The sequence below is a fragment of the Aquarana catesbeiana genome, linkage group LG04 (assembly GCF_042186555.1).
Source record: "Aquarana catesbeiana isolate 2022-GZ linkage group LG04, ASM4218655v1, whole genome shotgun sequence".
NCBI lineage: Eukaryota > Metazoa > Chordata > Amphibia > Anura > Ranidae > Aquarana > Aquarana catesbeiana.
Genome location: NC_133327.1, coordinates 32,178,337 through 32,203,443, shown reverse-complemented (window position 1 = coordinate 32,203,443; position 25,107 = coordinate 32,178,337). Strand labels below are relative to the sequence as shown.

General features: G+C 43.2%; 1 protein-coding gene across 2 annotated transcripts in view; it reads right to left on the bottom strand.

Moving 5' to 3' along the window:
• SLC5A6 (solute carrier family 5 member 6) overlaps positions 1-25,107 on the bottom strand; it is a 58,105-nt gene that overhangs the window by 3,791 nt on the left and 29,207 nt on the right. For both annotated transcript variants that reach the window (XM_073624964.1, XM_073624965.1), the window contains exons 7-13: positions 23,162-23,291; positions 20,460-20,548; positions 16,698-16,810; positions 6,635-6,702; positions 4,311-4,397; positions 2,154-2,338; positions 126-229 (exon numbers count right to left, since the gene is read on the bottom strand). In XM_073624964.1, the coding sequence (XP_073481065.1) occupies positions 126-229; positions 2,154-2,338; positions 4,311-4,397; positions 6,635-6,702; positions 16,698-16,810; positions 20,460-20,548; positions 23,162-23,291 (776 nt within the window). The remainder of the gene's footprint in view (positions 1-125; positions 230-2,153; positions 2,339-4,310; positions 4,398-6,634; positions 6,703-16,697; positions 16,811-20,459; positions 20,549-23,161; positions 23,292-25,107) is intronic.

Here is a 25,107-nt window from a genome sequence, read left to right as displayed (position 1 = left end):
CTATTGGATAGCTTTTTCGTTTCATTGGTTAGAAGCTGGAGACTGTTTGTGAAATGGTCCACTGGAGACCTGTAGTTAAATCTACAAAAGACAGGCTAAGGAATGGTTATATATCGGTTCCTTACCGGTCAGCAGGCTGACAATGATGCCAACAATGACAACCGTGGTGGAGTTGTGAGCGCTGTACCACATGTAGGACAAACTGTAGAACTTTTGCAGACCGGTCACACTGGAAGGATACAGAAAAAGAGAAAAAAGGGAAAGAGCTGTGAGCCTGCTGTCTGGTCAGGAGGGACTTGAGTCAAGATCACTGTGTTAAAGGAGACCTGTGAGGATATAAATATGGCAGATGCCCCTACAAACTTGTTTTTAAAAAGGTGCACGTTCCAGAGTGTGCCATTCATAATCCTTGCTTTCCTACTTCGTAAACCATTCCCCTCAAATTAGCATGCGGGTTCCATTTGGGCAAAGCTTCGGTATCACCCTCACAATGCCTTAAGCCTTCCATACATTCCTATTGGCCAGTGAGGCTATCCCTTCATAGTGTAGGGCCAATAGAAATTCATATAGGCAGGGCTTAGTAGCAAGTGCCAACACAACCCAGATGTGTCAAAGCTTTGTCAGATCAGAACAGGCTGTCATTCAAGCAGTGTGCACCTCCGAGGCCTGCAATTTTTAATGGTCAGCAGCTTTCAGATTTCTTAAAGTGGCACTAAAGGCATCCGATATGAGGTCCCTTGCAAAAATGCTAGGAGAAGGGTGGTTTCAAAGTGATTTCTCAGCAAAATAAATCTCCAATACAGTTTCGATGTGCTTGAAGGAGGCTGATAGTTATAGAAGGGACTTATTTTTTTTTTTTTGAGTCTACTTATATAGTTTTTTTTTTTTTTTTAACGGAGTTCTGCGTCCCTTCAAATACTCATTTTTATCTAGAGGAATGCTAAAAAGCAGTGGTTACATTTTTCTTCATTCTTGTAGGCTTCGTCCTCTCCAAGCAACCCCTCCCCAAAATCTACTTCTCTTTGCAGCTAGCTCCATTGGTTGCACTCTGGAGGTTGTCACATACAATGCAGGACCAGCAGGCCCGTTTTGGAAATTGGGGGGGATGCTGAGGGCCCACCCACAGCCATGAGCATCAGAGGGAAAAGAACGCAGGCCGTCGGAAAAGTAAAGCTGCTTTTTTAATTTTTCCCCTAAACCAGAATAAGTACCGTATTTACCGGCGTATAACACGCACTTTTTTCCCCTTAAAATCAGGGGAAAATCGTGGGTGCGTGTTATACGCCGATCCCCGCTATTTTTGTGATTTATCGGAGCGATCGCCGCTGACATTCACATAGCGTGTATTTTTAAATACGGCGCCGCGGAGTTCGGAGGGACTCGTCGGCGCTCGTTCAGCTGAACGAGCGCCGCCGAGAACACAGTGATTGGGCGGAGCCGAGATACACATAGCCGAGGGTTCTCGGCGCCGTTCACAGTCCCGCCATTGGACCATATTTAAAAAATACACACTAAACTTGTGTATGTCGGCGGCACTGGGGACAAGGCTGCACTGACCACTGGGGACAAGGCTGCACTGACCACTGGGGACAAGGCTGCACTGACCACTGGGGACAAGGCTGCACTGACCACTGGGGACAAGGCTGCACTGACCACTGGGGACAAGGCTGCACTGACCACTGGGGACAAGGCTGCACTGACAATTCTGCACTGACAAGGCTGCACTAACAAGGCTACTGATGAGGCTGCATTGATGGGCATTTAAATGTAAGTTTTTTTTCCTTAAACTTCCCTCCTAAAAGTTTTTTTCCTTAAAATTCCCTCCTAAACTTGGGGTGCGTGTTATACGCCGGCGCGTGTTATACGCCGATAAATAACTCTAGCAGTTCAGGGTTAGCCCAACTGCAAATGCACCTTTTAATTTTCCCCAGAGAGCTCAACTTCAAACTGCTTGCATTTCAAAATATATTTAAATGATGTTTTAATGAATAAAGAGCTGAAGGAATGGGTGCATTTTACATATCCCTGGAGTCTAGCTTTAAAATACAAAATGCAATACAAAATTTTGTGCAAAACTGTTACATGTTCCCTTTACTGCCCCCCACAGAGTAAATGTCTATATTTTTTCAGTAAATATGTAGCATGTGACTGACCTTTTTGTAGCGTTTCCAGAGGTCAGCAAGGTGGTCATAACAGTGGTAGTGAAGTTCCCGTAGTCCGGCAAACTGGTGGCATTGAGTAAAGGGGAAGAAGAGGAAGCCTGAAAATTCCTCAAAAAACTACCCAGGCCGATCCAAAATGCCACGACTAGCCCAGCAATCAGACCACTGATGGCTCCCTGAGTGAAGGAGAGGGTGCATGGAGAAAGAATGAGAAAATGGCATTATACAAAACGAGGAGCAAACATAAAAGACTGACCTGCCAGTAAAGATGGATATGCCAATAAAGAGCATTGAATGCCACTGTCACATTAAATCAGGATTGTAAAGCAACCTACTTGGATGGATACAACTGACAGCTCAGATCGTGGAGGCCTGGTTCAGTGATGGCATTGAGCAATCACGTCAATGGGTTCTGCTGTAAATCACATAACCGTTTCTTCTGGAATGAGTACTCAATACCAACTAACCTATTATTGTTGAGGAGTGACTTTGATGCCAATATTGCCAAAATCGGTACAATTACATATAGGCTCACTAGCCAAACTAGAGGACATTACATAGCTTTTACAAGTTTACAACATAATTTAATAATCCTGCATATTTTTGCTGTCCATTTGGATCTACTTGTCAGTTCAGTGAACTCATTTTCCAACTGCATGGAATTGCGGGTTGCTTTACAATCCAGATTTAATGTGCGACAGTGGTATTCATTGCTCTTTATTGGCATAGCCATTTGCTGGTTATTATAGTCAACTGGGGGGGCAGCTTTGCATCATTTCTTGGTTTGTATGTCATTAGGGTCCCATGTGACTCAACGATTATTACTTTCGTGAGGGTGCAAACCTCTGTGGTTCGGAATGATGTTATGTAAGGTGTATCTATGAAACAACATCTTATTTTAAAATAAAAGTGGAGGGTTATTGTCTTTTTGTATTTGTAATTTTGACATTAATAAAGTTTGTACTAATTTTTTACATTTGAAGCCACATTTAGACAGCTACTGTATGCTTAGGGGCTATAATCTTTGATGGGTTCCCCTTTCTTCTTTATGAGTCATCTAGGCTCCCTTACATTTTAAAAGCGGAACTTAAAAGTATAGGGGTTTTTTTTTTGCTGAATTATACTTACCTAGGTGGATGCAGCATCAGTACGGCGCTGCATATATTCCCTGCTGGCTCTAACACTGAGAACCGGGCAATCAAACACTGCTGATCGCTCGGTTCTCAGTGCTCCGTCAGCAGAAAGCTGGTGACCCCCCCCCCCCTCCCCCCTTTGCTCACTGGAGTGCTGGGCTGTGGAGAGGGTGGAAACGGCTGGCTCAGCCTCTTAGCAGCTGGCTGAGCCATGTGGCGGTCCAGGCATGTGGGCGGATCCGGATTTCATTGTCACAATCTTCCCTGAGCCTGGACCAGCTCTGTGACGTCAGCTGACATGGAGCATCAGCCCACTATCGGCTGAAAATGGGTCACAGCAGTGCCGAACGAACTGCTCTTCTGTGAGCCATAGGAGTACAGCTAAACAAGCTTTGGCTGTACATCTCCTTTAACCACAACCAAATTACCAATAACACCGCCCGAATCTCCTGTGCCACGATTTGTAAAAAAAAAAAAAAAAAAAAAATCTATATATGTCAGTGCATGCGCAGTTGCGCCACGAGTCTCCTCTAGGCATCTTAGCGCTGGCAGAGACTGGTGTGTGTGTGTGCACAAATGACGCAAGTTTCTGGTTAATAGACACTGTAGTGCCCGGTGGCATTTGTGTGCATGAGCAACATCCACGTTGCATGTACATAAGCTAGAGCTTATTCCTGGGATATACAAACACACCGCCTCATGGGATATCTGTGACTTAGCAATACCAGGAGGCAGGAGGGCCCAGCCTAGGTAAGAAACCCAGAAGTAAAAGGAAAATAGAGAAATGCTAAAAAACAAACATTGCCTGCATTTGTGGAAGAGGGCAGGGAGGGAGGGACAAAGTAAGACAATTTTGTTGGGATGAGTTGAGTTCCACTTTAAAAGGGGGGTCCGCAGCAGTTACATTTCCAACTTTGAAAACCCCCTTGAAAACAGGAAAGATCTGTAGTGATATATTAAAAAAGCATGCCACGCAGGTACAAGGGAAACTTGTCAAAAGTAAGACCATACTCACAATAGCATTGGTAAAAGGAAAGAAAAATCCAAGAGAGAAGAGACCAAGGAGAGGGCCTCCAACAATGCCGAAAATACTCAGTGCTGCCTGGAGGGGGAAAAAGAAAAAAAAAAAAAATTGTAAATAGAGATATCTTTAAGTGCACCTACACTCAGGCAAGTCTATACTTCCAATAGTATTATCATTCACAGCTGACTTCTCTAACACTGACAGGGGGATTCTGCAGCTGCTCTGTTGTATAGGCTCAGTATGTCACCTATTCCACAGTGCTGTGTGGCTGCAAGGAGGCTGCCATGTTCAAGCAGCTACACCCTGCAACCTAATAACACTCTCACTGTAACCCTGCGTACAGAGGTAGAAGATGCCTCTAATGACTCCCTCTACCTTGCAGAGGTGCTAGCTTGCTTCCAAGCTGGTGACAAAAAAATTGGGGCAAGGAGTTCCTGTAAGACAACCAAAGTTTAGATTTAACCACTCGAAGACCGTGCCGATTCAGACACTGTTTACAAAGTAAAAATCTGCTTTTTTTGCTAGAAATTTACTTGGAACCCCCAAACACATTTTTAGGGAATAGGAAAAAAAAAAAAAAAAAAAAAAAAAAAAAAAAAGGAGGGTGCACCAGCCTTGTGCATTATCCTTAGAGGAGTTTATTAAATAATATAAAAACTGCTCACAAACATGTGAAAGAAACCGCAATATAAGAAGTCTTTAAGTGATGGCAATTGGTCTGATAGCCAGTCTCCAAATGATGAAAGGAGGACACAAAGACCACCGCTGGCTGAAGTGTTTCGAAGGGTAACCTTCTTTATCAGAGCCTAGTAGGATCCGAGGAAGAAGGTTATACTTTTTATAAAATCGCTTTTATTCCTATCACAAGAAATGTAAACATCCCTTGTGATAGAAATACAGCATGACAGGTCCTCTTTATGGAGACATCTGGGGTCTATAAGACCCCAGATCTCTGCTCTACCCTGGAAAGCATGGGATAAAAAAAAAAAAAACTCAATTGATCTAAAAAAAAAAAAAACTCAATTGATCTAAAGCTTTCTAAGGAAAAAAGGCAGGGTTTACATCTGTCCTAACTGAAAGTGATGAAATTATGTCGTTTCCGGTCTCCTAGACCAGTGGTTCTCAACTCCAGTCCTCAAGTATCCCCAACAGGCCATGTTTGCAGGTTTTCCTTTACCTTGCACAGCTGCTTTAAATATCAATGACATGGTATTGATAAGAGCTATTTTATCTAAGTGAAGTTCCCAAAACATGGCCTGTTGTGGGTACTTGAGGACTGAGGTTGAGAACCACTGTCCTAGAACATAGAGATGGCCAGGGACCTTCCCGTTCCTCGGCCAGCTCTGTGATAACCTGGCAGGGCACCTCTGGATCAGATACTGGTCCCCCCCCCCCCCCAATCACACAGGAGAGACTGGAGAGGCGGGAAGTGGGAATGTCCCCTCCTGCCGCCTGTAAAAGCAATCCAGTGGCTAATTAGCCGCAAGGATTGCTTTTAAATAAAAACATCGCCGGCTGAAAAAAAACAAAAAAAAAAAACAGGGGTTATGGCATACAGCTGCAGCCATAATCCAGGTATAACCACTTGAAGCCACGTACGTGATTTGATGGCAAGTGTGGGGGGTACTAAAACTGGTGCATACAGAATCTGGTGCAGTGTGCATAGTAACCAATCAGCTTCCAGATTTTATTGTCAAAGCTTAACTGCATCTGATTCTGTGTGCACCAATTTAAGTAAATCTCCCCCATTGTGTCTCTGAACAAAAGAAAATTTAGGATACTGTAGCTTTTCAGTCCTTGGGTGTGACTGTTGCATTTGATTTATTTTTTCCCCATTTTTTTTTTAAACTGGTTATCCTGATAGTTACAGGGTGACAACACTCACTCACTGTACTCTATAGAAGGGCCATGTTATCCTCTAGGACAGGGCTACAAAACATCTCTCCCTTTCCACTTCTCCATAATTTAGGGGGTGCTCTGTAGTCCACAAAGAACTGTAAACAATGATAAACTCAACCAGTTAGTACTGCTTTCAATTATATTACTCTCAGTCAGACCTCAGAAATATGCCTTTGTTATGGAAAAGAGGAGAGGGGCAGAATCCTGTAGTGTCGTCCCCTTTCTACTGTCCTGATATAGTAGGGTGAGCGAGTGCTGTCACCCCAGGACTCTAAGTGTGACAGGATCACCAGGTGAAAATAAAGGACAAAAAAAAGCCTGAAAAAAGAAAACTAATTCAGCCACCACAACTACTGGTAAGCTGCAATAAATTGGGTTCAGATATGCTTTATGCTACAAGGACAAGGAACATTTACCTGCAAGACGGAGCCCATCAGAGAGGAGAGATAGGCCATTCCCAGGCAGAGGAGTCCATAACCGAAAGCTGCAAATAAATTGGAGATAACTAGACCAGGCAAACACTCAGGCAGCAGGAATAGAGAGGGATGAATGAGAGCTGAAATCTCCGCAAGACTATTTACTACATGGCAGCAGCATCCAATTCCACCATTATATACAGAACATTTCAGCCATCCATATTGTCGCCCGTGCGTTTTCCATTATTAAAGGACAATCTTTTTCAAAATGGAAAATTTGACAACGGTCACCAATTTAATCATTTTCCTAATTCTGTCTATTTTCTTTAATCTGTGAACATTTTGCCCTTTGCCCTCTTTTTGCTTAGAGGTAAATCAAGGTAGTTTTACTTAAAGTGTAACTAAAAGCAAAACTTTTTTTTATTATTGTGGAAAGAGTGCAGAGGGATAATGACACCTGTCAGTTTTTATTGCCGTCTGTGCCCCCGTTAGTGAGAATCACCCTTAATATTTGTCCTGTTTATGGTTATTATAAGTAAATGCCAAGTTTTGGGTTGTCATTGGAACAGGAAGAAAGGGGAAACCTTCAAGCGGGGACACAAGTTGTGGTGACCTACCAGGATTCCCCCACTTTGGAGGGATTTCCTTACTTCCTGCTTTGGCTATGGGACACAGATGGCAAAAATAAATCTTACAGGGGTTATAACCCTGCCTTACTCTATCCAAAACAAAAAAGTTTTGCCTTTAGTTTAATTTTCCACTTTAGGTAGTAAAGAGATGGAGTAGAAACTAGGGATCGACCGATTATCGGTGTGGCCGATACTCACTTTTTTAGAAGTATTGGTCAAAAGACTGACCAATATTATTTCAAGGGATTTTACCGGGCGATGCATGCAGCTGAATGCATCAACCCGGTACCGTTCTTTAGAACGGATGGTTGGCTTTATTGTAATAACAACCGATGTGGCTCAACAAGCCTTCCGCGGCTCACCCGTCTGCCGGCTGGCTGAAAACCCACACAAAGCCGATGCTTCGTTCGGGTCTCGGATCTAGTAATCTGGAAGCGATGTCATGACATCACTTCCCAGATTACTGGCATCTTAAAAGGCGCCAGTTTTAAAAAAATGAAGTATTTAAAAAAGCCGATCTTGACATTTTGAATACTTTGCAGTGGAGGGGTTCGGGGTCTTAGACCCCCGATCTCTCCATAAAGAGTACCTCTCACATGCCTATTACTGTCACAAGGGATGTTTACATTCCCTGTGACAGCAATAACAGTGATAACTAAAAAAAAAAAAATGTAAAATGACAGTGTCAACATTTTTTTTTTAAAGCACAAAATATCAGCAAAAAATATCGGCTATCGGCAGGAGAGGTGGCTGAAACATGAAAAACCAATATCGGTTGATCAGAACTGATATTGGTTTCACAGTTGACCTAGCAGAAACGCTAGGTAAACGGTAAGGTTCAATGGCATTCAACTGTTAAATGTGCAGATACCCTATATTGAAAAACATATCACTATATTAAGTATTGGGACGCCTGCCTTTACAGACAAATGAAGTTTAATGGCATCCCAGTCTTAGTCCGTAGGGTTCAATATTGAGTTGGCCCACTCTTTGCAGCTATAACATCTTCAACTCTTCTGGGAAGGCTGTCCACAAGGTTTAGGAGTGCGTCTATGGGAATGTTTGACCATTCTTCCAGAAGCGCATTTGTGAGGTCAGGCACTGATGTGGATGATAAGGTCTGGCTCGCAGTCTCTGCTCTAACCCATTCCATAGGCGTTCTATTGGGTTGAGGTTAGGACTCTGTGCAGGCCAGTCAAGTTCCTTCACCCCAAACTCGCGCATCTATATTTTTTTGGACCTTGCTTTGTGCACTGGTCCAAATCATTTGGTGGAGGGGGGGGGATTATGGTGTGGGGTTTTTTCAGGGGTTGGGCTTGGCCCCTTAGTTCCAGTGAAGGGAACTCTTAATGTGTCAGCATACCAAGACATTTTAGACAAATTCATGCTCCCAACATGGTCCCTTCCTGCTTCAACATGACTGCACATCAGTGCACAAAGCAAGGTCCATAAAGACATGGATGCGCGAGTCCTGACCTCAACCCGATAGAACACCTATGGAAAGAATTAGAGCAGAGACTGCAAGCCAGGCTCTCATTCAACATCAGTGCCTGACCTTACAAATGCACTTCTGGAAGAATGGTCAAACATTCCCATAGATACACTCCTAAACCTTGTGGACAGCCTTCCCGGGAGAGGTGAAGCTGTTATAGCTGCAAAGAGTGGGCCAACTCAATATTGAACCCTACGGACTAAGACGCCATTAAAGTTCATGTGTGTGTAAAGGCAGGCGTCCCAATACTTTTGGCAATATAGTGTACATCCTTACAGCAGTAGGCAGCCCTGGCTACTTTCAGCCTCTCATTCAGTTGTACAGACTGAGCAGCTGCTGCTGATCGAAATGTCTGGGATCTGAGCCAAAGGTATGTGCAGTATACTTGTCGCACCTTGGCTGATTTTGGACGTGGGAATGATGCCTAATAGTTGCCAGTGTGCTTATATCACCTCTCAAGTGAACTTTCACTCCTGATAGTGACAGGCTACATTATATGCAAATTTTTATTTTGCTTATAGTTCTACTTTAACTGTCACTGCACACGTGATATAGTTACTAAACAAGAACATTGTTGGACTGAATGTCAGATGTAAAAATTCCAGTTACATTTCCAAATTAAAATAACTTAGGCACATGACAATATTGTTACTGTCATTGCACTTGTACAACAATTGTCCATGTGGATCAGATTTGTGTGGAGGGACCCTTGGAAAATATAAAGTTCTGTATTAGACCAAAGTTGTTCTTAAAAGTAGGACTAAAGGCAAAACTTCTTCTCGTTTTGGATAGGGTAAAGGGGGGTTTATAACCCCTGTCAGTTTTATTTTTGCTATTTATGTCCCATTGGGGAGATTTACCTTCACTTCCTGTCCCATAGCCAAAACAGGAAGTGAGAGGAAGTCCCTGCAGATTAAGGGAATCCCTTGGGGACCCCCAGAACTGCTGTCCCCATTGGAAGATTTCCCCTCTATTACTTTTCTGGGGACAACCCAAAATGTGGGATTTTCTTTTACTTTCAATGATAATGGTAAACAGGACAACAGAAAGGGGGAATCTCCCTAATGGGGGGCACAGACAGCAGTAAAAACTGACAGGGGTTCTAATCCCTCTACACTCTATCCAATCCTAAAAAAAAAAAGTTTTGCCTTAAGTTATATTTTAATCCCTTTTGTAAACCTGGACTAGTTTTCTACTCTGCAGATGACCAACACATTATAGGTGTCAGGAAACGGATCCAAACCAAATCTACTCAATATACAACCCAATTATATTATCAGTAGTCCAATACACCCATGATGGAGGGCTGAAAGGTTGGGAGGTTTCCAATACACAGGGGATTATAAAACAATTGTGGAACACTGAGGAAAATGACAATGGTGCAAACATAAGAAACGTGACATCATGCGCCACCTGGAACTCGTACCCAGAATCCAATGGGGCGGCAGGATACCTCAAACTGAGTGGTTCAAATGTCCGCGGTAGGCGGGGGGAACCTGCGCGGGACATGAGAATTTACCACACAGTTTTCAAGTATACGCTGTATTCCTCCGTAATGTGGGATGAAGAGGTGCAGAAATTATCTGGGGTAATTTTTGCAGCGGAATAAGAAATGAATGGTGTATGGTCGGTCACACAATGCTACATATGAAGAACATCAGATTGTTTTTTTTAATTTTTTTTAATGGTTCTAAATTAAGTAACTGTCAAATGGAACAAAAAATAAGACTTATGAAATTACTGTAAAAATGGTTTTCTGTTCGTTGAGGGACACATGATTTCAGCAATATGGTTTAACTGCTGCCCACAGGAGGTTGGGGCACTAGCAAACTAGTGTATACTGTATAATCCCTTCCTTTACCCAGCATGCCCCGGTTCTGAGCAAGTAGTACACAGTAAAACAAAAAAAACACAGCTGGGTGGCACTGGAGTTCCTCAATGGACTTCAAGAAAAAAAAATTTGCAATATGAAAAAATAATTTTCCATTGAGGGAAAATAGAATTTAGTCAGTCATGACATCCAAAACCAGTTTATCTTAGAAGGGCTAATCAGTCAGAGTCGCTCCCAAAAGGAACTTCAGAATCAAATGCATTTTAGAAGATCTGAATGACGAATGTCTGAATCAGGACCAAAAGAGGAAAATCCTTCTACAAGACAGGGGAACTACCATGACCAAGGGTCAAACTTGTATTCAAGACCAGGACAGGGAAGACACCTCACACAATGTAAGCATTCACCTGAACAAATCAATGAGCGTTTGGGGGGGAGCAGCCAACAATTCGACCAAATACAGAGGAATAAAAACACTATCTGAACAGCAAAAAAAACCCAAAAAACAAAAAACAAAAAAAAACCAGACCAACACCTAGAAGCAGACATACATTGGGCCAAGTCCCAGGAAAAAACAGATTAGTAAGTTTGGACAATAAGAAAGTCCAAAATGAAGACCAGCTGATTAACAGAAGGGTCAAGCTAGCACTACTAACGTTTTGAGGTCAGGGAAAATGAGACTCTCGGATGGGAAAGAAGGCCATCTGACCAGGCCTACGGTGATTGTAAATGCCCTCAAAGCCTAAAATTGGAATGGATAGGCAATCACCCTGAAGGAAGGCCCTAGGGTATTAACCCCAAGTAAGCCTGAAAGAGGGTAGGTTGAGTGAGCAACACCTGTATAAAAGAGTAGGCAAAGATGGGGTATACAGTACTGCAACCCAAAAAGGCATAAATGAGTACCAGAAGCTGAAGAATGAGTAGAAACCTACCATTTAAACCCTCAAGGGTGGCTCTGGGATTTGACAGACGATGAATGCAAACCTGCCTAATCTTGCTTCAACAGGATTCCAAGAACAATCCCAACTGCTCTAGAGTAGCATAATATATTCCACTGAGGAGGTAGAGGCAGGAATCTTTAGCACATTACAGAGAACATCAATCTGACTAAAGTGACCACAGTGAGGAAGAAATCTAAAGGAACTTCATCAAGAGACTGCTGTGACTCAGCTGCAGAAGGAGGACCTATCAAGAAGGAGGCCTCCAGATTTACACTGTCCCCCATAGGCTATAACTAGAGAAGGGTTAAAGTTTGTTCTGCCTGCTAGAAGTTGAGGGAAGTACATGACCATCCAATGATGGAAACTTTGTGCCAAGCAGAAACAGAGGTCGTCCGTGAGAGCTGAACACCCATTCTTCAACATAGGAATCCTCAGTTTAGGAGCTCCAAAGGGATAAAAATTAGCCTGGTTAATGACAGTGTCAGTAGTACCAAATAGGTCCCTGGAAAGACAACCAAGCCAGATGTTCTTTTGATGTATCAACAGCATCACAGGCATGAAGCCAGATGTCCTATGCATGTGAACAAACATTAGCCTTAAGAAAGACCCACATTTGCAACAAGCCATTACATCTAAAAGCATAAGGCTCCAGACATTTTCTCCAAGCGTTCTATAAAACAATTGATATCAGAGCAATGGAGGGGTCTTCTAAGGGATTTTAATCATTCTGAGACAATCCAAAATTTTTAGATTGTAAGCTGTAACGAGCAGGGCCCTCTGATTCCTCTTGTACCAAATTGTAATGAAACTGTAATGTCTGCCCTTGTGTTGTAAAGTGCTGCACAAACTGTTGGCGATATATAAAACCTGTATAATATAATAATAATATTTAAGTCATGGCCGGTAGAGGACAAAGAGCCCCACCTGTTAATTTAAACTGGGTTCTAAGAAAGGAATTTAAATGCCTGTTAGCGAAATCCTGGAAGGTGAGAACACCATCAACCCTTTTGATAGTATGCCTGTTAACGTGGATCACTAAAATGGGAAGTGCTCCAACTCACGCTGAGAAAGGGCCCAGAACCTTGCATAGTGTTTGCAGTCTTCATAGAAGGATGTCTTCAACAACATCTGTATTGGGAAGGATTTTGCAGCTGTAGCTCTAGGTCTGAAACAGTAGGCTGATCCTCTAGAGACAGTAGAACACACTGCATGAATCAGGTTAGCAACAATTCCTTGTAAATCTAAATCATCTGCAGATGGCTTAAACAGAGTCTCTTCAAGAGTACACTTCTAGGACTCTGAATCAGATGGTAACTGTGGCCTCAGATACAGGTGGTCTTAGAAGTCCAGGAGAGTCACAGATATACTCTCTGCCAGAGCCTCTGCAACCTGGGCATAAACAGATAAAAAGTCCAAAGTAATCATGGTGGTCCAGGGGATACAGGGTAAATGCCCCCAGAACCACTAGGGGAGTACAGAGTCTGGCCACCTGCAGCAGCTGGACTGTCCTCAGTGCATCGTTGAGGAGACATGTTGTGCCGCATAGCAGACCCAATGTAGAGCAAAGCCTCCACTACTCACGAACCCAGATAGCTGGTGCTGATGAGGGTTTCAGACTCCGGGGTGGAACTGAGTCACTGTAGACAGGCAGTGGAATGACACCTGAGACCAGATGATCAATGTAGTGCTTCCAGAGAAGGAGAAACAGCAGGATGGCCTTTCCTTTAGGCTGAATGAGACACCTAGCTGGTGACATCAGCGCTCAGCCTTAAGCCTTAATGTGGTAAACTGTTGGTGGTGGGATATTTAAAAAGGCATCCAACAGTGTGATGATGAGGTAGCTCCTGGTACTTCAATTCAACTGGCCTTACTCATTAAGCGAGTCTTCATGAACAGGGTCACACCAGAGGCTGTGCCACAGCTTGGATCCAGAAAGGTCTCCGTGGCCAACAGTACATTCAGGTCTGGAAGACGCCACAATGTAGAGCCCAGTGACCACAAGTCAAACTCCAGGCTAGCCATGCAACCATCCAGCAAGGTCTGGGCATGGCCTCCAAAGCTACTGCTGAGGATATGCCGATCTGGATAGTTGCTGTGTAGATAGATCCTAGCTCAAGTAGGAAATCTTGATTGAAAAAAAACATAAATTACGTGACAAAAATTTTGACTAAAGTCACTAAGAAAACAACAATATCTCAAAGAAGGCTAGCAAAAAAAATAAAACCACCTGTAGGCAGCAGTAGAACCCAACTATGACCAAATGTCCTCGTTCTTCAATGGGCGATGGTACTAATGCCAGTTAGAATGAACAGTGGTGAGACAACATAACTTTCAGCATAAATTAAAAAAAAATCTGTGGTCACAAAAATATTGTAGGCAAGCCTTTTCTATAGGGTACCACAAGTTTTTACTGGCCTGACAATGGAAATTCGCAAAGTCCATTGAGAAAGAAAAAATAATTCTGCCATAAAGCTAAATTCCAGGAGTATATGCACATACTGTACAAAACTGCCTGCCTAGTTGTCACTGACAAGCAGAGGGAAGCTCCTCCTGCCTCTCCAGAAGAGGACAGCTTACTGTATGCAGCAAATGCTACTTACAGTGCATTGCAGTGTCCCCAGCAGTCAAGACCTTTAAAGGATGTGGATGATTTGATTAAACCAAACTGGCCCATACAGTCTCATGTGCATAAATTTATGGAGGTCGGTTTTAAAACTCAATAGAATTTTCAGTTCAAATCAGCTCAATGCATCCAGGTGTATAAAAACAAAAAAGGTGTGCAAATTCATAAAATTAAGATTAATTTTTTTTTTTTAGAAAGCCGGAGAAAAGAAAAGCCTGTCCCCTGTCAGTATGCCATTGGAGAAGGACCCTTTCTCTCTGTGTGGAAGCAGTGGTTTCTCTGCAGATGTCCGACACACCTCCTTGATGAGTCAGACCTATAGTTCACACTGCAAAGTAATCAAAGCTCATGCTGGATGCTGACTGCAGAGCTCTAGGCTGACTCAACAGGGGGTGCATAGCAGGGAAAATCCCCTCCTTACAAACAGCAAGGATCCTCATCTATAGCATAATGGCAGGGGGTAGGCTTCTCTAATCTAAGCTGAAAACTCTAATGAAAAACTGACTTTACACCCATTTGATTTTATTGCTGTGACTGCACTAGGGGGATTTTAGAGCATGTCCTGTACTGGCGACACTGGTACAAGAAAAAAAGGAAATGGGGCATCTCCTGAAAAGTAACGCCTAGACAACAACCTCACAGGGGGGTTCTAATATTTCCCACGTCTACCAAATGAAAAGTATTTTTGTTGTTGCCTCTGTCCCCACTGTTGTGATTACTTCCTCTTCCTGTGAAACGGTCTCTGAGACAGGAAGTGAGAGGACATCTCATTGGTGTGGTCCCAGATGGCAACAGAAACCTGATAAAATGTTTTAACTATTCCCCACTCTGAGCAAAGCTGAAAGATAAAAATGACTTTAAAATCACTTTATATCAAAACCGTATACATACATGTCTCACTTGTAAAAAATTATACAGCTAGAAAAAAAAAAAAAAAAAAATTCCCAAGCCCATAAAAGACATGACTATATCAGACTTGTACAATGCCATCCCTATATAGGGAGTTCCCTACCTGGAACCAACATTTGCATACATGCTTAGGTAAGGTAAATAGGAAACAGTGCACATAGGTACTTTGTGTTCTTTGAACCTTTCCCCGTTTCCCCTTATCTGCTTTATTATATTAATTTTTCTCCGATTTTTATCCCCTTGCCCTCCTTGGCTACCCAATAAGAAAGCTCTGTAGGAAGCTTTAAAAGACAAAGCTTTCTTTATGTAGCAAACCCAAAGGGGAGGTTTACTAAAACCAAAGAGTGCAAAATCTGGTGCAGCTCTGCATCAGCTTCCAGTGTTTATTGTCAAAGCTTAACTGAAAAAGCTGAAGTTACAAGCTGATTGGCTACCAAGCACAGATGCACCAGATTCTGAGTGCTCCAGTTTCACCCTTGGTTCACACCTATGCGTTTTTTAGTGCGTTTTGCAGAGAGACACTACAGTCTATTTAACATGGTTTCCTATGGATCTATTTTACATCTGTGCGTTTTGAGCCGCTGCATTTTTTGGAAAAGGCCCCCCCCCCCCCTTAGCAGATTGCATTTTGTCTGTACAATAATAGACTTTAATGCAGTTTGCATTTTTTTTTTCCCAACAGGAAAGTATGACAGTTCTGTTAATGTAGTGTGATAATGATGTAACTCTGGCACTCAAGTTGCATCAAAGTAGTGCAGGAACCTTTATCTGTCCAAAGTCGCAAGCTAGAGTTAGGGTAAGGGCTAGGGGTAATCGCCAGGGCTAGGGGTAAGCACCAGGGCTAATCGCCAGGGCTAATCATCAGGGCTAGGGGCAATCACCAGGGCTAATCGCCAGGGCTAGGGGCAATCGCCAGGGGCAGCACTAATTGTTAGAACGCCAACTCTAATTTACCGCTAATCCCAACGATTAACGCTAACGCAAACTCCTACCGCGACCCTTAACCCCAAAACGTGACTTAGGACACATAAAAAGGTTCCTGCACTACTTTGATGCGACTTGAGTGCCAAAACGCGATGGTTAAAAACCATCAATCACAACAGGCATAGGTGTGAGCCTAGCTTTAGTAAATCCCTCCCATAGTATTGTATGAATGTTGTTATGGATACATTCAATATATTTAGATTTGGATAGAGTAGGGAATAGTTAAAATCGTTAAAATCTTGATGAGGTTTTCCGCCTTCTGTGTCCCATTGGGGAGATCTCCCTTTACTTATAAGACAAAAGAAAAGTGAGAGGAAATCCGCCAGAATGAGGGAAATTTCCTTTTGAACTGCCCTCATTGGAACAAGTGACCTCAAATAAAAAAAAAAAAAAAAAAAATTCCCCTCCAATCCTGGTACTGTTGAAAAATCAACACTTTTTTTTCCCCATCAGTTCCAACAGCAATGGCCACCAGGAGGGTTAATCCCCCAAATCAGGGCACGGGAATAAAAGCCTGACAGTAAGGCAGAGATCGCATATACATTCACAGTAAAAAAATAAATAAATATATATATATATATATATATATATATATATATATATATATAAAAAATAAATCAGAAATCTGTTGTCATATTAAGGTATTATACTCACCAAGGCCTTTCGATAATAGCGTGGCCCTGGACTCTGTGAGGCCAGGGAAATGCGGCTTGATTAAATCCTCCATGGTAACCGTGGCCAGAGAGTTAAACGCAGAGGAGATGGTGCTGAGAACAGAGATATACAGTCTGTTATATAGCGCAGGTCACAGCAAGAACACCCCCAGACACAACTTTACCTGTACTACAAATCTTGGGTCAGCTTCCTAGGACATGCCTTGCCAAACTAGTAAAGAAGTCTGTTGCTTGCTTGGTTGTTGTGCCACATGGCAGAGGTGTGGCAAATCACAAGACTTGTTATATAGAAAGTTACAAATAATGCCCTAAATCAGCCTTCACTAAATGGTGGACTGAGGTCCGGATCCAGACTGACAGACAGCCCAGTCTGAACCATCAGCCAGCAATTCTGCCGGTGCTGGATCCTCACCAAGATTCAGGTCACTGGTTGCTAGGATTGCTGGCATAGCAACAAATGTCATCACATGTGTGCCCCACTCCCTGCAGCACGCAGCCACTCCCTGCCTGGCTCAAATGGACTCTGCTAAGCTATAGTCAGAATCTGATGTATGGGGGCAGTTAGATGGGGGACACCCGATGTAAGGTGGTTCCAAGTTTCTTTTACTTGAAATGTGGATGTGATTATTATTATTATTATAATACAGGATTTATATAGCGCCGACAGTTTACGCAGCGCTTTACAACTTGATTGGCCTACTCTCTGAAACTCTGAACAATGCTGGAAGATTTTAGCAACCAGCCCTCCTATTTGAATTCATTACCTTTGCCCTAGATATACCCGTCAACCTATTTAAATATGTATTTAGCTGTATGCCTAGAGTTTCTTTATGTACACTTCCCCAAATATCTCCAAGCAATGGACAATCACCCCATATTATGTCTCACTGGTACTAGTAGTCCCATGGGAAAACTAAGGCTCATCTACTTTTCTTCAGACAAGGGTCACGGGTGAGATTTGCCCTCACTTCGGGGAAGATTTGCCCTCACTTTGATGAGACTTGGGGTGGTCAAATGGGTTTCCCTTCATTTCTGTCCTGGTGACAATTCAAAAATGCGACAAGTAGTAAAGTTGAATTGCCCCAAAGCAGACAGTTTCCCCCCTCTATGTCCAAAAATAAAAGTCTGACCAAGTCCCGGTTCACACCTATTGCGGTGCCGGAAACTGCATGAGATTTGGACATGAAACGCACTGCATTCCTGTTTAAAATCGGATGCGATTCTTTGCAGTGCACTTTGAGCCATTCATTTTGTATGGCTCAAATCGCAGTGTACCCGCATGAGAGGTGCAGGCGCCTTTTTTTTCTGCACTGGAATTGGATCGCATGGGTATTCACACCCATGCAATCCGATTCAGCCAAACACACTGCATTTTGAACCATTTTTGGGGTGTCGTTAACATAACAGCCACCGGCAGCGGTTCACATGAACGGAGTGCGATTGTGATGCAGTGTGGGAAACGCACAAGAAGCGCTGCAAAACCTGCAAATCAATCGGAACCGGCACATAAAGTGGAACTTCACTGCATCTGAGCACCAAAAACGCCATTTAATTTGTTTTTAACCACTTCCCATCGGGGCCAATTCTGGCACTTTGCTCCTACACGTAAAAATCATAATTTTTTTTCTAGAAAACTTCTCAAAACCCTCAAACATATATTTTTTTTTAGCAAAGGAAATAAAACGGTGGTCATTGCAAGTTTTTATGTCACACGGTATTTGCGCAGCGATTTTTCAAACCCGCTTTTTTTTTTTTTGGGAAAAAAAAAAGTTTCATGAATTAAAAAACAAAAAAGATACGCCGAGTAAATAGATACCCAACATGTCCCGTTTTAAAATTGCACACTCGTGGAATGGCGCCAAACTTCGGTAGTTAAAAATCTCCATAGGCGATGCTTTAAAATTGTGTACAGGTTACATGTTTAGAGTTAGAGAAATTCTCGGGCTAGAATTGTTGCTCTCGCTCTAACGCACGCAGCGATACCTCACATGTGCGATTTAAATGCCATTTACATATGTGAGCGCGACTTACGTATGTGTTCGCTTACGTGTGCGAGCACGCGGGGATGGGGGGCACTTTACATTTTTTTTCTTTATTCTTCATTTGACTTTATTTTTACAGTATTTTTCTAAAAAAAAAAAAAAAAAATAAGACCCCACATCTCTCCTCCAGGCTGGAAAGGCTGAGATAAAAAAAAAAAAAAAAAAAAAAAAAAAAAAAAAGAACTCCGCCTTTCCAGCCGTGTCCTCACATTGTTTACATCTGTCGGCCCGAGCCTCCGAGGGTCAGAAATAACTGGGGACGATCTGGCCACCGGAAATCTCTATGTGCAACTTCCGGTGGCAACCGATTCCTTCTCCGGCTAGCCGATGGCACGGGTGAGACCGGAGCAGCACCAGAGGACGGCGGGACGGACGGCGTCCCCTCCCGCCGCATGTAAGAACGATCAAGCGGCTGAACTGGCCGTTCTTACGGTGCACAGAATCGGACGAAAAAACGCTATCTGAACGATGCCTGTAGCTGCATATTTCATGACGTCATATAACGTACCTTGGGCGGGAAGTGGTTAACATTCAAAGCAAACTCCCCCATTCATGTCTCCATTCTTTATTTGGTTAAGAAATCACTTTGAAAAACACCCCCCTAGCATTCCTGGTTGTGGCCATCTTGAGTAAGGGCAGATGATTCATGTAGCATTTACTTTCTGGCATCAGTCTGCCCTTAGCTCAGGCATGCATGCAGGAGAGTATATCATATCTAAATAAATATGATATACAGTATTTGACTAATTTATTAATGCTAGCAGCATGAGGATTAAATATAATCAATGATGATTGGGAGAACAAAGTTCTGATTTAAGCTGGCCATACATACCGGTTCAGCAAGGACCGAACCAATTTCGATCCATGTAGGGGCTAGCTGGTTGCACACAAGTCAATCAATTGACTTGTGTACAACCAGCCTGTCTGTTTTTCCTGAACGATCAGTACCCCCGGCTGAAGCCAGTAACAATGATCATTTGTGTTCTGCCGGCAGGGATGGCTCCCTGTGGCAGAATACAAAAGCTCAGCAGGAGGGATTCCCCCATCTACATTGTATGTGAAGATGGGAGAAATTGCTAATTTTTCTGTTCAACCTGCTGGTTGAATGGAAAAAAATGAATCATGTATGGCCTGACTTAAAGTGGTTCTAAAAGTTCCTTCTTTCCCCCCTTTTTTTTAAATAAACACATCATACTTACCTGCTCTGTGTAGTGGTTTTGCACAGAGCAGCCTCGATCCTCTTCTCAGGTCCCCAATGGTGCTTCTGGGCCCTTCCCCCTTGCAGAATGCCTCCATAGCAAGCTGCTTGCTTAGCGGGCACTTGTGCGTGTTCACTCCCGAGCTGCCTCTGCGTGTCTATGGGTCACACAGAGCGTGGCTCAGTCCCGCCTCCCTGCTCCCTCCTCACTAGCTGTGATTGACAGCTGTGTCTCAGTCAATGAGGAGGCAAAGATCCAGAAGAGCCTCGGCTCTTGTGCACATCACCGGATCGGGATCAGGCTTGGGTAAGTATTCGGGGGGGCTGCAGGGAAAGCTGCACACTGAATGTTTTTTTTAACCTTCATGCATTGAATGCATGAAGGTAAAAAACCTTCACCCCTTACAGCCACTTTAAGCTCAGCTTTATAAGCTGGACATAAAACTGTCACGGAAATCCCCATAGGAGTTCTCTCAGATCCAGAACAAGGACATCTACCTACCTGAGGGCTCCACTGAACAGACAGGCCACAAACAGACCTGGGAGGCCAGGAAAATCCTGCAGAATGTCCATGACAAAGTATAGCACCATCTGGAGAGGGGAAAAAAATTTATTAAAAAAAGACAAGTAATAGTTTCTTAATACATGTTTTATCCAAAAAATAAATAAAAGAATTCCTGAAATGATAGTTGCCCAGTTACATAGTTGGTAAAGTTGGATAGACACCCCAGTCCTTCCAGTTCAACCTGAGTGGGAGTATTTTTGTCACTATCATTTCCCATATCCCTATGTTTTGCATTTGCTATGATGCCCATATAAGAGTTTATTTTTTAAATTATCAACACTCCCCACTGACGCCGCCAATTGTGGGAGTGTGTTCCACATCTTTACTGCTCTGGAAAAAAAGGGGGCTGAGCAAGGGGAAGGTGGGACTTTATATGAAGCATGTGACTGCAAGAGTAATTATTAGATGAACATAAGGAAATTTATTGAATACAAAATTAGTACACATGTATAGTGGCGGTATCAATGGTAATGATAACAGACATATATTACATGATGTAGTATAAACATGCCGGTAATACTGGGAGCAATGATAATAGGTAAGCATGGTAAAAACAAACAGTGTAACAATAGCATCTCATAATATGACCACAATAAACTTCCTAGTTCACCACAACCGATTTTGTGTAAAACTATAATGCAAGATAATGCCTGCAGGACCTATGGCCTTACTGAGCCTGCAAGGTTAGGCATTTCATAAGCTTGGAACATATGGGTGAAATGGATAAAGACACGGCATCCAGTAGCTATACGCGTTTCGTGGCTTTAATGCCACTCGTCAGCTGTGGCCCAGCCCTGCCCCTTCTCTCCTCATTGGCTCACTGACTGATTGACAGCAGCAGGAGCCAATGGCGCCGCGCTGCTGTCTCAGCCAATGGAGGGGAATCCCGGACAGCCGAGTTTCACATGCAACATCGCTGGATCTAGATGGACCTCAGGTAAGTATTAAAAGGGGGCTGCTGCACACAGAAGGCTTTTTATCCTAATGCATAGAATGCATTAAGATAAAAAAAAACCTTCTGCCTTTACAATCACTGCCTTTTCACTCCCTGAAACTGAAAACGTTTTTTCCTATTGCTAGAATTACCATTAGATCTCCTCTCATGCGTCTTCCAGAGAGAATGTGTCCAATGCTTCAAGTCGATCCTCGTAACTAAAGTCCCTTCAGTCCTCTTATTAGCTTTGTTACCCTTCTCTGGACTCTCTCCAGTCCAAGCTCATCCTTCCTGAGGAATGGTGACCAGAGCTGGACACAATATTCCAGATGTGGCTGAACCAGAGTTTTGTAAAGTGGTAGAATTACAATCCTATCTCTTGAGTAAAGACCTTTGTAATGCATGCTAATATTTGGCTTGCTTTTCTTGCAGCAGCTTGGCGTTGCATGCCATTGCTGAACCTGTCATCTACCAGGACCCCCAGATCTTTTTCCATCCTGGATTACCACCAAAGGTTCTCCCCCTAGTTAGTAACTAATTTTTAGCGCCCGCCCCCTCCCCCAAGTATATAACCTTACATTTTTCAACATTAAACCTCATTTGCCATGTAGTTGCTCACCCCTTTCATTTCATGAGGTCTTCAGGTTGTCAGACCGATTCTCTGACTTATGTACTTGTATTGCTGACCCGATACAAGTATGCAGCAAGCAAAGTCTGAGTGCTGTTGGACTTCATGATATGTGTACTTGAAGTCACGGTATGAGCAGGACAGCCACAAAACCAGCATTTTCAGAAGGCACTGACGAAAAACACCTACATTTTTCCCTTGACCCCCCCCCATACTCACTTTACTAGTATTCCCTCACCGCTCTTTCCTCCCCTAAATCCAAAGCTGAACTGACTTGTGTCAGCGATCTAAGTGTGAGCCTAGCGACTTAGGACATGCGTATGTTCCTCCATACCCAAAAGTGCTGAATAGTGTTGCTGGCTGTGGAAGAGGAAGATGTTGCGGGTAAGGGCCAGTAAGGGGGTTATGGAAGTTCTGGAGGCCGTTTCAGGGGACACGGTAACTTCCCCGCGTTGATGAGATGACAGGGTCTCTTTATAGCTCATCTAAACCAGGACTTTCTTCAACTTTGGGTAGAACAAGAAATGGCTAAAACTGCAAGCTTTTTTTTCTTTTATTCCCCCCCCCCCCCATCACATCTTGTCGCAGAGACATGACAAAGTGAGCGTAAATCTCCCAAAAGTGAAAAGAAACCTTTTTAGGCAGGTATCCCCACGGAAAGATCTCCCTTCTACCCCCGTTTCAGTGACAACTGTTTTTTTTTTTTTTCTATCACTTTCTGTCTCAATGACATTAAGACAAGCTAAGAGGGTAAAGCCCCCTCCAATTAGGAAGACAGACAGCAATACACGCCTGCTTTAGATACACTAAGTCTAAACCTCAAGATGACGATCAGGAGATTGATCAGCAGAGCGAGAGATATTCATCCTTACATTTTTAACAAATATTTCCTCACAACATTAGAAAGTTTGTTAGTTTGAGTAAATACAGTTGCGGGGTTGATTTTGACAATACGATGTAACTTCATGACTGCTGCGATGACAAAGACACGCTAGGTAGGACCTGTAGTTCCTGAGGGTATCCCAGGATGATCTACATCTTCCCATACGAACACCTGGTATAACCTAGGGAAATTACCTGGTCTGGCACAGCTTTGATTTCAGGGGTGAAGAGATTATTCTTTTGATCATAAGCGAACATCACCAGGCCGGTCAGACACCCCAAAGCCAGAACCAATTGCTGGCAGGGAAACACAGCATAGCAGGACCTGGGAAGAGACATTTAATAAGAATTTCAAATTTACAGCCCATTTCAGAATTAGCACATGTCAATAGCAGCCAAAGCTAAACTCCAAAAATAAAAAGGGCACAGATTAAAGCTGAATTCCAGCAATTTTTGCAATAGGTGTAGGCACACTAGGGGTTAAGTCCAGTTAGGTGCCATATCACCTCTGGGACTTAGCTCTATTACTTATATGTGACAGGTTTATAGCAAACCCGGGGAGGATACACACCAGCTGTGAGAGGACAGAAGCACATAGAACAGCTAACGCCCCCCTCTCAACTTGCTGCCCATTCACAGAAGCCTTTATATTTTGTGAATGAGTTCACATAATACAAAGGCTTCTGTGAATGGGCAGAAGCATTGGAGGGACGGGCATAGCAGTACCAGTAACTCGGCTCCTGAAGGAGCCAAGATCCCAGCGAGCAGCATCAGAGCACCAGAAGTCATCTTCCTGTAGCACAATAAACCTGTCAGATGTACAGTCAATCCGGCAGGTATTCACAATGCTTCACTTTTTCCACATTTTGTTATGTTACAGCCTTATTCCAAAAATGGATTAAATTCATTATTTTCCTCAAAATTCTACAAACAATACCCCATAATGACAACGTGAAAGAAGTTTGTTTGAAATCTTTGTAAATTTATAAAATAAAAAATCACATGTACAGAAGTATTTACAGTCTTTGCCACAAAACTCAAAATCGAGCTTAGGTGCATCCTGTTTCCATTGATCATCCTTGAGATGTTTCTACAACTTGATTGAAGTCCACCTGTGATAAAGTCAGTTGACTGGACATAATTTGGAAAGGCACACACCTGTCTTTATAAGGTCCCACAGTTAACAGTGCATGTCAGAGCACAAACCAAGCTATGAAGTCCAAGGAATTGTTTGTAAATCTCCAAAACAGGATTGTATTGAGGCACAGATCGACGGGAAGGATACAGAAACATTTCTGCAGCATTAAAGGTCCCAATGAGAACAGTGGCCTCCATCATCCATAAATGGAAGACGTTTGGAATCACAAAACACTCTTCCTAGAGCGGGCCGCCCGGCCAAACTAAACAAATCGGGGGAGAAGGGCCTTAGTCAGGGAGGTGACCAAGAACCCAATAGTCACTCTGACAGAGCTCCAGCATTTCTCTGTGGAAAGAGGAGAACCACCCAGAATAACCACCATCTCTGCAGCACTCCACCAATCAGGCCTGTATGGTAGAGTGCCCACTGTCAAAAGGCACATGACAGCTCGCCTGGAGTTTGCCAAAAGGCACCTCAAGGACTCTCAGACCACGAGAAACAAAATTCTCTGGTTTGATGAAACAAAGAGATTGAACTCTTTGGCCTGAATGGCAAGCGTCTGGAGGGAACCAGGCTTCGCTCATCACGTGGCCAATACCATCCCTACAGTGAAGCATGGTGGTGGCAGCATCATGCTGTTTTTCAGTGGCAAGAACTGGAAGACTAGTCAGGATAGAGGGAAAGATGAATGCAGCAATGTACAGAGACATCCTTGATGAGAACCTGCTCCAGAGCACTCTGGACCTCAGATGGGGCGAAGGTTCATCTTCCAACAGGACAACGACCCTAAGCACACAGCTAAGATAACAAAGGGGTGGCTATGGGACAACTTTTTGAATGTCCTTGAGTGGCCCAGCCAGAGCCCAGACTTGAACCCGATTAAACATCTCAGGAGATCTGAAAATGGCTGTGCATCGACGTTCCCCATCCAACCTGACAGAACTTAAGAGGTCCTGCAATGAAGAATGGGAGAAACTGACCAAAAATAGATATGTCAGGCTTG